The sequence below is a fragment of the Vulpes vulpes genome, chromosome 3 (assembly GCF_048418805.1).
Source record: "Vulpes vulpes isolate BD-2025 chromosome 3, VulVul3, whole genome shotgun sequence".
NCBI classification, from domain to species: Eukaryota; Metazoa; Chordata; class Mammalia; order Carnivora; family Canidae; genus Vulpes; species Vulpes vulpes.
In genome coordinates this window covers 132,832,269-132,848,945 of record NC_132782.1, presented here as the reverse complement: position 1 = coordinate 132,848,945, position 16,677 = coordinate 132,832,269, and the positions used below count along the sequence as shown (strand labels likewise).

The 16,677-nt window shown below is 55.4% G+C and overlaps 1 protein-coding gene across 1 annotated transcript; it reads right to left on the bottom strand.

Moving 5' to 3' along the window:
* Positions 1–1,843: 1,843 nt before the first annotated feature.
* BARHL2 (BarH like homeobox 2) lies at positions 1,844–7,706 on the bottom strand. Its single transcript, XM_072754657.1, has 3 exons — positions 6,978–7,706; positions 4,871–5,096; positions 1,844–3,100 (listed from the first exon to the last, which is right to left on the bottom strand). The coding sequence occupies exons 1-3, from the start codon at positions 7,621–7,623 to the stop codon at positions 2,788–2,790; spliced, it is 1,185 nt and encodes a 394-aa protein (XP_072610758.1). The 5' UTR covers positions 7,624–7,706; the 3' UTR covers positions 1,844–2,787.
* Between the last annotated feature and the right edge of the window lie 8,971 nt (positions 7,707–16,677).

The following is a 16,677-nucleotide window of genomic DNA, read 5'->3' as shown; positions in this document are numbered from 1 at the left end:
CATTTAGAGGGGGAATTGACACTTTTAGCTGCCCAGTTTAGGGGGTTAAAAAAAAATACATGCCTTCGAGGAAAAGCAAATTTAGGAGGACTCTGGTGGATCCAGAGTAATGGCTAACAACAGTGGGATATAAGGCTAATTAAGAAAACTTGGTCTCTGTAACAGTGCTTCCCCCTGCATTGTCCACCTCTGGGGTCCAAGTTCAGCCCTGAGAATGAAGGGGCAGCAGACAGGCTCCTCCGCAGCGTGGCTGGTGAGCTGCTGGCTGGCTATTGGTAGCCAATGGGTGCTGTGGCCTTGTTTGTATTTGTAGGTTTGTTTATGTGTTTTTCCCAACTGGACCTGAGGTCATTCTTCATAGGGAATGTGTGATGAGTGAACTCCAGTAACTTCCCAGGTTTCTCTTGGGCCCAAAGCTGACTGGCCCTGGGACAAGTGCAGACAAAAGCTGTAGTGCCCCCCACCTCCACCCCAGCCTTCAAGAGGGCCTTCTTAGGTCCAGGCAGAGCATTTCTGAACTACTTAAACTTGACTGTAAAACCCAGCAGCAGCTAAGATGGAACACGGTGAGTCTGCTAGAGTCCCCAGGCATTGAGCATTCCCCCCACTGGACACCGCATTGCCAGCTTCCAGTCCAACCCAGCTATCCGAGTTTGCCCCGGGCTCAGCAGGAAGAAAACGAGAAGGGCCAATCCAAGACCCTTTTGTCAGAATCAAACAAGACCAAGACCACTTTTAAAGCAAATTGATGAGCTAGATAGAACTCTGCAAACCACTCCCTAATTAGCCAAGGTCTGATCAAGGCGCCCGAGGCAATTTCCTCCTGGATTTCACCTCCTTCTTCCCTTCTTCCTTCCCACCCCTCCCCAATACACATTCCCACAGCACTCCACTTTTTAAAAAATATTTTTAACTCTACTAAGGTTCAACATGAGAGGAAGTTGGAGGATGGGTCTGAATGTGTTTTAGCTGTCTTACCCCTTTGACACTGTACCAGGGCAGGAATGGGACTAGAGACATGGGACTACCCAGATGGGGATCTGACCCTGGCCCTTCGGGAAATGACCCTGGGGCTGGAGGAGGGGGAAGCAGCCCTAGAACTGAACCCCTGATCGGTTGTTCCCTTGTATAGTCTTGAATGCTGAGCCTAGTCTGGTGGGGGTACACCTGCAGCCCTAGCAGAGGTGCTACCAGTATTTACACACCCATTCACACACACTCCTAACAGCAGGCAGCGGACCTCCTCCACCCTCTGGGCAGGGCCTTTCATTTTGTGGTCCCAACCCATACAAGGACACTGATAAAAAGCTTGGCACGCCTGTCGTGGCCAGACTTAGATTCCTGCTCCAAGGCATCCCAGCACAACGAACTCACTAGGACAGGAGGCTGGGCTTGGGCTGGGGGCTGGATGCCCGCTGGGGAATGCGAAGGCAAGGATCAAAGACGCGATGAGGGTTCGTTAGCCGGCCCTCGTCGAGTCCCCCGGGCGTCCTAATTGCGCTCCCTGCAGCCGCCCGCTCGCAGGCTGTCCCGCCGCGTGGGCGCCGGGCTGCGGGCTGCAGAACAGCTGCGAGGCCCGAGGAGCGTCCACCCGCCCGCTGCCCGGCGCTGGGGACCCTCACTGCCCCGGGGAAGAGCGCTAGGAGGAGGAGGGGCAGACAGACCCAGTTTAGCTGGGGCTGCCAGGCAAGCCGGGAGCGGGGAAAGTTGGCCGCCCATTTAGCCAGCACCAACAGCCTAGAGCAGAGACATTTCCCCCCCTGGCCTTGCGGGCTGCTCTGAAATCATCCACTTAAAAAGAAAGGAATTCACACATCAAATAACGGCTCGGAAGAGGCCAGCATGAAAACCGGAGCTGTTTTTATATAAGTCAATCCAAAGTCTTTACAGATCTTGTAAATTCCTAATATTATGGGAGGGATTTTTTTTTCCCTAAACCAAGTCAGGCATTTCATCATAGGACATTCTGCTTTAGTAAAATCAGCTCCCTTGAATTTCATCGCTTGTTAAAAAAAGATAAACTTTATTTTTTGTAATTTTCAATCACAAAAAAATCTATATTTTTGTCTAAGCATTTATTTTACTGAATCAAAAAGACATGAAAAGAAAAATCATGTTTTACTAACGTATATAAGTGACTCTTTTTTGGACAACATATAATAAATATGATATATCACTTATCACTCAGTCTTTCAAATGTACATTTTTTTTTTAATATTATGGAGCATGCCACTTTTCCAAAAGAAAAAAGGTCATGAGAAATCAGTGCAAAGTTCTCAGTTACCCTCCTCTTTTCTCTGGGGCAGACGGAATGTCCACAGCAACGCCCGGTGCCTCGGAATTTGAGGCTGTCTGTCCACCTACAATGCTCTCCGCCTCTACGGCTTCCTCTCCGTGCCCTTCATTCCTCCCTCCTTGCCCCTCCCCCCTCCCTCCCTCCTGCTTGTCCCTAAAGTCATTTCTAAAAAGAACTTGAGGTTTTGTTTTTGTTGATGTTTTCACTTACTGGTCGCACTTTGTGTGGGGTCAGCGTTTTCGCCAGTCACACTGCTGTGGGGAGCTTTCCAGCCCTGTTTCTGGGGGTGGGGAGATAGAGAGCGGAGGGCTGGCTCCTCTTTGGGGGGGCCCCCCTCCCATTGCTGAGCGGCATCTTCTCTCACTTCTCTGCTTCCCGGGGGGTCACTCCCGAGAGAGGCCCCGCAGCCTGGAGCCGGGAGAGGAGGGGCAGCTGTCCGGTCAGGGAGGGGACTCGGGGAAGGGACTGCAGCGCTGCCAGTGGTTCGTTCTTCACCGGGGGTGCGGGGTGCCTGGGATGGGGTTGGACAAGGGATTGAGGGCCGGCTGGCCCCCGGGCCCCAGGCCGTGGATGAGCACGCGGGGGACCAGGGGCCGCTGCAGCTGGGGATGGGGCGCGGGAGGAGTCCGGTACATGCTGCTGTACATGGCTGCGGCAGCCGCGGCGGCCGTAGTGCTGTCCATGCTGCCCAGCAGGCTTGGGTGGTAGAAATAAGGCGACGGAAACATCCTCTGCAGCGCCGAGTAGTTCCCCGCCTCGGCCAGCAGCTCCAGGCCCACCGCGGTCTGCCTCTTCCACTTGGTCCTGCAAAAAAGCGGGTGTGCACGCACCCTGCGGCTGTGGGCCCGGTCCACGGTCCCCGCACCGAGACCCCTGCCCTCGCCCTCTCCTGGCTTCTCTTTCACTTTCGGGGGACAGGAAGACTTGGAGAGCTCTGAGGCCCGGGAATGAACCACATCTCCCAGCCCCCCTCCCCACCCTCTTTCTCACAGAATGACCCAAATTCAAATCAATTTCATAAATTCTACCCTTAACGTCTGAGACGCTCGCAAGTAAAATTCTATGAGCTTTGCGGCCTCTTCCTGCCCCTGGGCTCTGCTGTCGCCCCCTTATAATTGGGCCACTTCCTGGAACTTTCCTGAAGGCCAACCGAGAGACCAGTCTTTCTACAGGCGGTCCTCCCCCCCCCCTCCGCTAAGGCCTTTCCCCAAGTGGCCCCCACAATCCCGAGTGTCCACTCCCTGCCCCTCCCCCTCTCCTCCTTGCCGAGGGAGAAGAAACCATAAACAAAGGGACACAGGGACTCCTGAGCCTCCGACCCTGTCCCTCTCTGTCCCCAGCACTGTGGAGGCACGTCTCTCTCCTCCTCCCGACGGGGCCTTGCGGCGGGTAGGGGGCTGGGGGCAAGGAAGGCACCAAGGTTTCAAAATGGACTTCGTCTGAGGGAGGGCTCTCCCAGGGTGACAGCGCCTCGGGCCGCTTCAGGAGGGGAAAACTGCATCTCAAGGTATTTTCTCCTTTGGGAAAGAGCCACCATTAAAACCTGCCATCAGGTTTTCTGCGTCTCCTCCCTTCCCCACGGTACCCCGCTAGGAAGAAGAGGCGAGCAGGCCTTTGCTCAAACGCCCCATGAAGGAGCTCAGGGCTGGTGGGCCGGGCCGTAGCCGGCAGCTTCAGCCAAATTAATAAACACGTCGCCCGTTTTAAATTGGCTACAAATGACACTAATGTTTTCCGACAGAATTAGGGTGGCTGAAACCGTATGTAATGAGACAGAAAATTATGGTAAAGATGACAACTGGATGGGCATTTCCAACCGCACTTATGGACGATTAGAAGACAAATGAGAGAAGAGGAGGGGGAGGAAAAAAAAAAATTGAGACAAGGGTATCTACTGCCAGGCTTGGAAACACAACACAACTTGGGCCTCTGGTTGCCTGGGTCCGCTCTATAGTTCAGGGGCCTGCCAAGTGCGCCAGCCCCTTCCCGAATTTCCTTTCAATGTAGGCAGCGGTTCCTGGCAGGCTCTGAGGTGACAAATATAGGGGACAGACCCTCAGCCTGGATGACTGGCTGACTGGCATCCTCAGCCAAGGCAAGGACATTTAAACTGAGGTTAGTGGGACAGCTCCTCCTGGATCAAAATAGCCAGGCTGCCTGGCCAGCTGTAGACATTCGGAACCAGCCGGGGCAGGCCCAAAGGACGCACTGGCACAGGCTCTACGACCCTGGAGTGTCAGCTGCACAGATGTCTCAATTTGAGAAGGTGTGGCTTGATCGATTTGGGGGCAAAGTGGGGGGGTAGGGGGTAAATTCCAGCCACTCTGGTTTGAGAGGGAAAGTAGCATATGCTAAGAACCTTCAGAAGTGCAAAATGTTCCAGACTCCAGCTGCCTATCAGTCCCTCTCACCTTGGGGGTGTGGTTAATCCCTGCTCCAGCCGGAAAGCCCCCAGGGGCCCACTCTGATGCCTCTGAGTCCCTGAAGTCTCGGGGCCAGGAGGGAAGAAGATTGGCTCAGCGGTCATGACCTGAAGGCCAGATGCCTTTGCTCCCCCCACACAGCATCTCTTACCTTCGGTTCTGGTACCAAGTCTTGACTTGGGTGTCCGTGAGGTTGAGCGCAGCTGCAAGGTCCATGCGGTCCTGCACACTCAGATACTTCTGCCGCTCAAAGCTACGCTCCAGCTGATTGAGTTGGTGATCGGAGAAAGCTGTCCTGGCTTTGCGAGGCTTTTTGGCTCTCACGGGGGGACTCTCTCGGCTACTTGTAATCTCCCGGTCTCCTTCCTCCTTTGTTCCTATGGTAGAAACCCACAGCCGTAAGGTAGTCTGGAATAGGAAGGGTGGCGTGTCCTCCTGGCACACACTTCCACGTTCCCGAGCAAGCTGCTGGTCTCGGGGGACTATACTCCGCCACCCTCATCACACACATACTTGGCCCTTAGCCAATATGGAGGAAGAGGACCAATTTTTGGCCTAGGAGTCTGGAACTTCATGCAGAGCTCCTAAAAGGGTTCTAAAAGGTTGTCCGATCTTTTCATCTTTGGAAGTTAAAAAGAAAAAAAAAATATTTTACAATATAGGGTTCTTTTGTTACTGTTTCCTTCACAGGGTTGGGGGGGAATCCCGTCCCATTCCTTTACTGTTTTCACTAGGATTTCATTTTTTTTTTTTTTTCTGCTTGGTACTTTCCCAAAAATGTTTCTACTCTGGGCTTTTTATTTTTGTTTTGTTTTTGTTTTTTTGAGGAAGGGGCACCTTTTTCACTTCACTTTTTCTGTTTACTAAAAGTTACAGGCATTTGTTTTCCCTTTTCAGATGCACTTGGGAAATGTCGAAATCAAGTTCCCTGCAGTTGCTCGCGTCAAGTCTTTTAAAGCTTCAGAAGGAATATGTCACCCAGACACCAAGTAGAGCTCAAAATCACTGAGCCCATCCAGGTGACAGCCCAGAGATTTCCGGATTCTATTTGTCAACTTTGGTTTTTTACTGAAATGCTGGGAAATCGATATGTCAATCCCTCTCTGTTTGTACCCGTTTTTGCTGCGCTCCTTGATCTTCCCTGCAGGAAGAACAATAATCTCTCTAATTGACCCACTGGGGAGGTTGGTGCACAAAAAATCGCCAGACCAGACTGTACATCTGTTTTGGGCACTATTATGCTAATGTTATAATAGTAAAATGAGGAGCCAACATCCTACCTTCCAGATAGTGAGCACACATCTTTCCCAGAGATGGCAAAGGTTAATACTAATAACAGTAACAAACTTCTGAGTAAAGGAAAGAAAAAGGAATTCTCCTGGTATGTCAAAACTCTTTTATCGTGCACAGACCAGAACACTTCCTTATGAGATCGTCTGAGGGGAAAATGGAAAAAGGGAGCTGAAGCACAGTTTCGCCTGCTATCTTCCGATTTTCCAAAAATAAATAAATCCAATTCCATAGAACCGTACTTTCATAAGTGCTATTTCCCAGTTACTCGCAGGGAGACAAAATCTTGCTGAAACACAGATATTCAGCTGGGGCCGTGGAGTGGACTAAGAAGGGTGTTTGAAACCCCGAAAGACCGATGGTAAATTTTTACTATCGGGCCTTCCTATATGAATCACAACCTAATTTTTAAAAAGTTGCTTTGTTAATCAACTCGCCATTTTTTTTTCCCCTCATTAAATCTGATAATTCCTGCGATGGTGTTTGGAATATGCGGTGTGTGCGGTGGGGTGGGAGGGGGGGTGGGGGGACTGAAATAATTTGCATTAAAGAATAAACGCCACGTTGTGAACACACCCCTCGACACCACGCTGGCGGAGCCCGCTTCTCTCCCCCACCTCCCCTCATTCCCACCCCCCCACCCCCCAGGTCTCAGCTAGAAAAATCTCCAGCCCTTCCCTTTTATCCACGAAAGTATCGCCGTCAGGTCCCCTCCGCCTCCGCCCTATTCCTAATAAATTAAAATTAAGTAAAACAAAGAAAGGGGCAGGATGGCGGTGCAGGTGGGGAGGTGGCCAGTGTGACAATAAGCCGGACCGGGCCAGTCCTCGCCGCGCCCCTCCCCGCCGGGGTGCGCCCGCGCCCGGGGCTCCCGGCCTAACTCCGCAGCGGGGCCTGGCGCGAGCGGGGCCGGGGCCCCCGAGAACCAGACGACGGAGGCGGCCGGAGGGCGCGGGCGGCCGACTCACCGTGGCATTTGACGTCGCCCTGCGCGTCTTCCCGCTTGTCGAGTTTGGTCTTGCCGTCCTCCTGCTCGAGCTTCGGCCTGAAGCCCTCGTGCGCCGCGTTGCTCTCCTGCTTCGGGGTGTGGTGGGGCGAGGACACGCTGGTGCTGTAGGGCGCGCACGCCGCCAGGGGTTTGCTGTCGCCCAAGATGTCCTTAATTAAAAAGGAAGAGGTGGAAGTCCTGGGGGCCGCGGCGGCCGAGCCCAGCTGCTGGGCGGGCGGCGGCGGCGGCGGCGGCGGCGGCTGCTGGGGCGGCGGCGGCGGCGGCGGCGGCGGCTGCGGCGGCGAAGGCTGCAAACTTTGCGCGGGGCCCGCGGCGGGCGGCGGCGGCTGGCCGTGGTGCAGGTGGTGGTGGTGCGGGGGCCCTTCCGCCACCAGGTGCGGCTCCGGGGGCTCCATGGTGACCGAGATGGGGGAAGAAGGCGCCGTTCCTACTGTATCAATCTCCGAACAGGGGGACGGCGTGGCCTGACTCCTAAAATCCGCGGTCCTGGCCTCGCCGAGCGGGCGGAAATCTCCGTTCATCACGCCGGGGCTGCCCGAACTGGCGCTGGACAAGATCGTGTCTATCCCAAAACTCGACCCGCTGGCCCCTTCCATTGTTGTCATTTCTACATGAGGTCCGCGCCGCGCCGCCGCTCCGCAGCCGCCCCGACCGAGCCGAGGAAGCTATCGACCGTAAAACAAGATAAGCGCTCAACAAGGTTGTCGCGGCTTCCAAAAAAAAAGAAAAAGGAAAGAAAAAGAAAAAAGAGAAAAGGAAAAGGAAAAGGAAAGCGGGGCGGGGAGGGAAGGAAGGGTAACCGGGAAGTGGCAGTCGGTGGACACTTTGGACACTTTTTTGTTTTCCTTATTCATAGAGTAGGGGTGGGGAGAAGGGGGGTGGGAAAGGGAGAAAGGGGGGGAAAGTTACAAAAATTGTTGCGGACGGACGGAGCCTGCGCTCCGGGAACGGCCGCGCACGTGGGGGCGGCGGGGGCGGCGCGGGGGGCCCGGGCGAGGGCGCCGGCTGCGGGAGGCGACCCCGCCGCCGCCGCCGCCGCCTGGGTCTGCCCACAGCCTGGCACCGGGCGGCAGCGGCGGCGGCGGACCCGGCAGGTGCCGCGCCCGCGGGGCCCGGGCGGTCGCGCGCCCTCGGAGCTCCCGGGCCGCTCCCCGCGGCGGCTGCCGCGCGCCACTCGGGCCGCCCCGGAGCCGAGTTTCTGAACTTTCTCGCAAAGTTGTGGAGCAGACAGCGGCCGCGGCGGCCGCGGCGGCGCGACACGCAGAGGAAGAGGAGGAAGAGGAGCAGCGGGCGCAGGCGGAGGAGGCGGCGGAGACGCGGCGCCGAGCGACTCCGGCCGCCGCCGGGCGCGTTCGCTTGTAATCCGGCAGGAGCGGGCGGCGCCGACCCCCTCGCGTGACGTCACGGCCACTGCCGCCGCTCGCCGCCCGCCGCTCGCCGCGCCGCGCGGGGCCCGCGCCCCCGCCACCGAGGCCGCGCGCCGGGCCCCGCGCTCCCATTGGCCGCGCCCGCGCGAGCGAGCGACGCCGACGTGCTGGGAGCCAATGGGCGCGCGAGTCGCGAGCCCGTCAGCGAGCGCGGCCCGGGCCCCGCTGCTCTTTTGAGAACCTGCTCGGCCCGCCGCCCGCCGCCCAAAGCCGAGCACCTAGTTCGGGTGACGCCGGTGTCCACAATCACGCGGGAGGGCAGGCAGAGGGGCGCGGCGAGCAGAGGTAGACTAGAGGGGGCCGCCGGGCGGGATTAAAAACGAAACGTCCCCGAGTAAAGGTGTGTCCGCTTCCTTAGAGCCGTCGGCGGAGGGGGCAGGAAGGGAGAGGGATGCGCTGGCTCACCTGTAGGCTCCGGCGCGGCCGCCCTCGCAGCATCCCCAGACGCGCGCTCGCACGGGCCCGGGCCCGGGACGCGGAGCGCGCAGGAAGGGGATCCCTGAAGGAATCCGCGGGAAAGTGCAACTCCGGCAGCCGCGCCTCGGGGAGGGGGGCGCGGACCCCCAGCTCGGATTTCTCCCCAAAGAGCCCAGGCGCCGGGGCAGTGGCCCCCTAGGCGGCGGGGCCCTGAGCGCATCCACCCGGCCCCCTGGGGAAGCGCGGTGGGGGGAAGGGCCTGCGGCTCAAAGCCGCGGACGCAGTCGGGTCACCAGCCAGGGCCCGGGCTGGAAGAAATGCCTGGACGCACACCTTCTCCCGAGCGGGGTAACCGATGCCCCGAGGCGTTCTCCAGCGGCGAGGGCGGCCGGGGTGCGCGGCGCCGTCGGGCCGGCGCGGGGCTCGGGACCCCCGGTGGCGGGGCCGCAGCGCGCCCTGCGCCTCGACACCAGCCAGTCCTCCCTCTCCCTCTCCCTCCCTCTCCCTCGCCCTCTCTCTCTCTCTCTCTCTCTCACTCTCTCTCCTCCCCCCCCCCGTCCCTCTCTCTCCCTCCCTCCCTCTCTCTCTCCCCTCCCCACCCCCCAAATCCGGCCGCACATTTGGAAAGGAAACAGTCACTGTGGATCCACTTGGGACCTGGAGCGTGGCATGACTGTGACGCCTCGTCGGAGGGTATCAACTTACATTATTTTCTCTAGGACGTCTCCAACCTGTCTCTTGCTGAATGTCAGAGTAATGGGAAGTGCCAGTGACAAGACGGCGTATTACTCCTGATTAAGTGCCGTGTCAACCTAATTAGCAGAGTAATTATAAGGTGCTAATGAATGATTCAAAGTTCTTTGAGTTACATTTTACTCCAAATTACCATTTTAAGAACCCTATGAATCTGAGTGGCTGGCATCGCTTCCGTGACTAGGTGCAGAATGATGGTAGAAAATGGCCTTCCAGGTCTCTAAGGGCCGGGCCGACGTCTGGGGTTTAGCCGCAGTTCTGAAGGGCCCTTTCTGGGGAACCGATTGTTCCCCGTTGAGGACGGGGGGCCGGGTGGTGTCAGGGGGGCAAGAAGGACCTCCTGGGACAAGAGTCTGCCTTTCTGTCGGAACTGCATCCGTGTGAGCCCCGGGCCGGGAGGAGGCAGGTGGGACGCGGGAGAGGCACCTTCCAGCGCTTTCCTAGGGATCGCCGAGGGCTTGACCCAGAAACGGCCCTATTTCAGCCGTGTGTTGAGCGGTTTCCTGTCGTTGTGCCGTTTGTCTACGGGGCTGTCTCCGAGGAGAACTGCAAGGGGAGGAGAGACCGAGGCGAGGACGTGTAGATCCGGGCGGCTCCCGCTTTTCTCATCAGGCGAGGGGAGTTTGGCGGAGGAGCCGGCTTCGGTGCGCCGAGGCGGGGACGCGGGGCGAGCCGCAGGCAAAGGCCCGAGCCGGCCCGAGGGCGCGCGGGGAGCCCCTGGGGAGCGCGCGGGGGCCTGGCTGCTGCCTGGAGAGGGCTTGCCTCGGCCGCCTTCGGAGCGCCAACTGCTCACCGGCCGGACCCTCCTGGGAGCCTGCCAACCGGGCCTCGGCCTGCCAGCCGGCGGGTGTTTCGGAACCACCGGCCCGGGACTAGCCCGGGCATCTGTCCTAGAGAAGGCCGCGGCGTCCCAGCCCTAAGGACGGGGAGCCGGCACCCTCGCGCCCCCCTGGCACGGTGGGCTTCTGCAGGAAGGGCGCTGGGGCCGCCCCCACTACAGGTGTATGCCACACAGTATTCCCCCTGCAAATATCAGTTAGGGTTCCTCTCATTCTGACATCACCTACCACTCCCCAAATGCAGTGCGTTTCCTCCCAAACCCGGGGTTCCACCCGCACTTCCCTCGCTGACCATTCTGGGTGGGAAGTGGGGAAGGGGAGAAAACGAATTTAAGATCCAGGACTCACGGCCCCGCACAAATCAGTTATTTTCGACCTTGATAAATAATTCATTGAAGCCTGTTTTTGTTTGGTTCCGACGCCTAAAATGACTCAAGAGCTCAAAAGGCTGATCGCACAGCTTGTGTTGGGCAGTTGAACAGGATTTTTTTGCTTGGAATAATTCACAACATTAGCAGGGGAGATAAAAAAAAAATATGACCCTATGATAAAATGGAATCTAAAAAGAAAGGGTGAGAGGAAAGTGGAAGTTTTAGGAGAAGAGCAGTGTTCCTTTTATGAAAACTCTAAAGCAAAGAAAACGGAAACCCGGTAGGCCCCACCTTGTGAATGTCTCAGATCCTGTTTTCTTAAGAAAAGATTAAGATCACACAAGATTTCTTTGGGTGGGATGTTAGGAGATCAGCTTTCGACCACAGAATTATGAGGGGAAAATACAACCTTGACTATTATCAAGGTTCCTCTCTTTGGGTCCGTACTAGAGAGGAAATGCTAGTGGTGGCCTAAATATCCAAAAGAAGGACTCAAACACCAGATCGCAAACTCAATGAAAAACAAATTCTTCAGAGCTAGGCTTTTGTTTCTTAACTTTTCTCAGTTCTTTTTTCTCCAGACCTCTTTTGCCATTTATTTTTCTTTCCGAGAATGTATACAATCTATACGCCCAAGAAGTCATATACTTTCTAGCAGAGTAAACATAATTAACTTGTCATTAAAAAATATAAATTCAGAAATAGGACGGGGTGTCGACTGATCACATTTTCAATTCCCATAGAGAGGGAAAAAATGCATTAACTGGATTTAATCTCAGATTTTACCACTGATTTTAAGATACAAATAAAGCGACATAAGTTTGAAAATGATCTTCCACTTTTGGGCCTTCATTTCCTTAAAAAAAAAAAAAGACGAATGAAGAAAGAAAATACCTTAATTTTTGGAAGATTTTGGAATTCCTGCGCAGAAAGCAGTTATTTGCCCAATGTGGATAATAGAGAACAAACTTTTCTTTCTGCTTTGAAGGACACATCAGTTCTGATTACCACTTAAGGTACTCCCTCCCCACTACAAATAATGCTTCAAATATTCATGTATTTTAACAAGTTTTGTTCCTTAATACATATATCCTCCTTCGTTCGCTTCGACAAGCGAGATTTGGGATTGTGTTCAAACTGGAGCATCAAGTTGAACTTCGAAGAAATGCACCTATAGATTACGGTGAATTTGGAACTGGTGTTTCTTCCTATCATATTAATTTTGACGGTTTGTAAGTGTCCGCATGATGACAATGTCAATGACGGGAATGGAGTGCAAAGGCGCTTCCCTCCACTGGGCGGCGCCAAGAGCCCCAAGCCGAGAAAGCCGGCTATTGTTTCTTTTTATAAAAGATGCAAGATGCACAAATAAAAGCTCTCCCCCTTCTAAGGCTGACTCCCTGATGATAGCGTGACCTCTCAACGTTTCAAAGCTACAGGAACGTCGGAAGTTTTATTTTTCTTTTCGGTATATAAATATATTTCCAACTGCTTAAGGACTTGATGCATGTTTGCTTAGAAACATAATGTCATAAAGAGAAAGACGTGAAAACACTGGAATTGAGTCCCTTAAATAGAAAATCAGGGGAGTGAAGATTAGGAGCAGAGAGAGAAAGGTAAAGTGGATGAAAAAGAGTAAGGTAACTGAAAACTGTTTTTAACAGAATAATGAATTAAAATGATTGTTTTTGTAATTATTCATTGTCCCAGAGGAACAAAAGTTTTGAGAGAGAGTTCTGGTATCATAATAAAATTTATGAGAGCTATCAGCTTCACCGCAGCTTTAAAGATCGGCACTTTAGCAGATACCTAGCAAAGTTGGCTCTCCATTGGGTGTTAGATGTGTGTGGTGCCAGAGCCCTCAGGAGGAAGGCCAGTGGAGACGTAGAGAAAGAACGCTAGAAGAGGGAGTTTTGATCTCATTTTGCCACTTTCCTGTGCTCTTGAAAGCAAAGGCACTTCACCTTTTTGATGATCACCTTTTTTCTCTATTAAAGGGGAAAATAGTCCTTGCCTAGAACAGGGTGATTGTGATGACCAAATAAGACCTTCTATGCAAAAACTCTTTACAAAATGTGATGCAAGAGATTGGCAAGTGAACAACACAAAGGTGGAGGGTATTTCTAGTTATAGGTAGCAGACAGTAACCATATTTGATTTCTCTTCTTCCTTCCCTCCACTCATTTTGTTCACCCAGTCAATAAACATTCCTGTATGTGCTTGAGAGTGGGACACTAAGCCACCTCAGAGCTTGAACATGATGGGAATGGTCATAGATGCCATGATGTCTGCTACGGTGGGGATGGAACATCAACCTGGATGCAAAAGAGAGAGTAGGGGGTCCTGCCTGCCTTGGAAGGAGTTGGGGGAACTGAGAGGCTTCCTGAAGGAAATAAAGTGTGTCTTTGGTCAGGAAAAAAAGGGCACATCCCAAGTAAGGGATATATAGGGGGATTTATTTGGTAGCTAAGAGTATTAATGGTGCAAAAAAATGTCCACAAATTGTGTAATCTCTTGACAATGGAGCTGGGCTGCAATTTGTGGGCATATGTTGGCTCTAGAGATCTCTGCTCCGGGAGGAGCGTCTTGGGGGCAACGAAACTAACTGCTCATGCCTACAGACCTCAGCAGCAGAATTTTGCAGCAGGTTTGATTTGATCCCAAGAGATGGTCCAGCTCCCTCAAACTACGACTCTTCCCTCCTCTACTCCCTCTTCCTTTCTTCTTTCTAGGGTTCCAGATGTGGAGGGAGAGAGAAGTCTTCCTTAGAGGCAGGGGTGGAGATAGAGAAGATGAGAAAGTGGAGGCGGCTGGAAGAGGATGGGTATTTCACTCCTCCTAAACTAAATCATTGTCCCTTGAAGACCAGCTCCTGGGGAAATGAAAGGACCACCGGGTGCCACCTCCACGTCCCACTATAAAAAGAATCCTGAGGCCTCCAAAGCCCAGGAAGGCAGCTGAATCTCGTAGCAGCTCCTGAGGTTAAGAGAGAATGGAGGGGGCGGAGGCAGCGGAGAAACGAAAGCCTCAGAGCGCTGGGCGAAGATGCCAATCAGAGAAGGGGAAATTCATTTGCGATGTTAATTAACAAGCGGCTAATTAAAACGGCACTTTGAGCGCTAATCAATCGCCTTATTAAGTTAGAGCCATCACTGGAACAAATTGAAAGCTCCCCGCCCCGGCTCCTGCCTCGGGTGCGGGCGGGGCCGGACTCCCCGACCCGGGGGGGGGGGGGGGGCGGGCAGCCCCCGACCGCTCCCGCAGCCTCTGAGGTCCGCAGCATCCTCCAGCAACCAGCTTCACCCCTGCGGAACCGCCCGCCCCCGCCCTGCGATTTGATGGACTGGACAGGTGTCTGGGGGGCGACTTCTAGTCCAGACGCACCCGGCAGGGAAGAAGGGGTTGAGTCCGAGCACATCTGGATCTGCTACCCGGGAGGCTGCCTCCAGGAAGGAGCTCCCTCAACCGTGCAGGAATTCGAACTACGAGCCGCCAGCGGGGAGAGGGAGCAATTCAGCCCGAGAGGGGGCGCCCTCCGGCCGGGCCCAGTCCGCCCCATTGCCCGGGACAGGAGCGACCGCTTTCCTTTGAACGCTCTTCTTAGGCCCCTGCCCAGGTTCAGCCCAGCAACCAGAAACGGACTGGCCTGTCTTCAGGCAGCAAGGCCAGGACGGCCAGCCACCTCGGCCCTGTCCCCTTGGGTTCCAGAAGGATGCGGTGGGGCGCGTAAAGGGAAGAGAAAGCGGGTGCGCTAATCACCCGGGACGCGATTACACCGTTTCCAGCCACTAACGTGCCTCCCAGGCAGGCCCACTCACGTTTCCCCCTGCCTCCGGTCCTCCAAACTCGCTAAGAGAATTAAGGTTTTGAATCTCTATTTTGAGGAGCCTTCCGCATTTCCTAATTGTTAAATGCCTACTTTTCACCAAATTCCCAAGGGAGAGGTATTTGGCAACAAGAGGGGGCTGTAAATTTAAATGCTAATTAAGTGGGTCCTTCTCCTGCAACTCCACCTGCCTGGCCGCCCTGGTGAAGACGGAAGACACCCCGGAGCGCACCCCGCGACGTTCCTGGGGTGCAGAGCTGAAGCTCAGTTGAAGAGGGACCCCTGCGGACTCCTGTACGGCTTGCTTTTTACCGCCTACTACAGTGAGAAAAGGAAGGAAAAAAAAAAAAAAAAGACGCCGTTAGAAGGAGGTCTTTTGCGTGGCGGGTGATAAGCGGCGTGGCCCAGGGTGTGGTTAATGTGTCTGCGATGACACACGTATGTCCTCAGCTGGCCTGTGGGCTCGCCCTCCCAGAGATGCGTCGGACGGCGTCTGCTAGTGGGTCTGAGCATGCTTGGGGTGTCCCGGGAGAACCGAAGGAACGGCTCCCACGTGCAAAGTTCAAAAGCATTAATATTTTCATCATATTATCATTATTCAATATAATAATATTTGCTCGGTTAGCGGCACTAATTAGGCCACATTAAAACTGTAGTGTCTCCCTAATGGTGCGTAATGTGCCCACACTCACATTTTTCTCTCTGAGGATGGGCGGCTCTTGGCTGGCAGAGGAGACCGGCAAGCAGCGGGCTGGATTAGGGTGCGCCTCCCCCCCCCCGACGCGCGCACCCACCCCGCCAGGTAGCTGCCGGGCGGGGTCCGCGGGCTCCGCAGGGGCGATGGGACCCTCTGCTGCGCCTTGGGCCCAGCGCCCAGCACCCCGCAGCCTCTTCCCGCGCCTCGGCTCTTTGAACTCGGCGGATTGATTTCGCTACCTTTCCTCCCCCACGTTGCGCGTGTGCCTTCAATTGGTTGGGTTTTTAAGGTTTGGGAGGGCCCATGTGAAAGAATTAAAATACTCTTAACCGGAGCCCCTTGGCCGAGAACTGGAGGTCCCGCCCCCTAGCTCGGCGCTTTTCGGAGCCCCCTTCCCAGTGGGAATTTCTTTCCGAGGCTGGGGGTGGGAGTGTAAGGGAAGCGCCCGCAGAGCAGCGCGGCTCGGGGTCTCTCGGTGCCCCAGGTGCGGGCGGGCGGCGCGGGCGGCCCGCGGCCCGCAGCGAGGTGCGTGCTCAGCTCGGGGAGGGCGCCCCCCCCGCGGCGCCGCGGCGAGATCACTCTGAATATGTAATCTATTTGTAACGCGCGAGGAGGTGTGATGTGTGCTCGGGAATGGAGGGGGGTGGTGGGTGAGGTTGAAGCCGGATTGGGAAGTGGGGGGTGGGGGGGGCGCGCAAGGACTCACACTGTACTGCGCAATCTAACAATCTGAACATTTCTTTATTAAAAGCTGCTGCGTGACATTTACACTGAGCCACCAGCCTCTGCCTCTAATCCGGGTGAAAACGTAGTGAACCGCGGGATCGTGGCTTCGGCGTGCGGGGACGCTGCGTCGGCGGCCTGGCCAGGCCCCTCGGGCTGCAACCCGAGGAGGGGCCTGCACCCCCCCGGGTCCCCCCAGGAGCCCCCGAGCCGTACCTCCCCCGCAGCCGGGGCGCCCAGGGGATCCCCGCCTCCGGACTCTCGCTCCCTCCCCCCCCCTCCCCCCCAGCCAGGGATGCTCCGCTGACCCGGTCCGCGCCTGTCGTCCTTCGGGCTCCCAACAAAGAAGTAAACTTTCTACCTCCCCCCCCCGCCCCTCCCCCGTAATCCCGGCGTTTAGAGCCGCTGTTTTCCTTTTGTCAGATTCCTCCTCCCGGATCAGTCTGAGTACACGATCAGAACTGCTCAGAGAGCAGGAAGCACATTGATTTCAGCTTGTTCTGTCCACAGACAGGCCCTGACAAGGTTGTTAGAACAGTCGGAGAGGTCTATACAATCACTTAATTACCAAAACTGTCAGTCAGGCGGGACGCGGGTGCGCGTGCG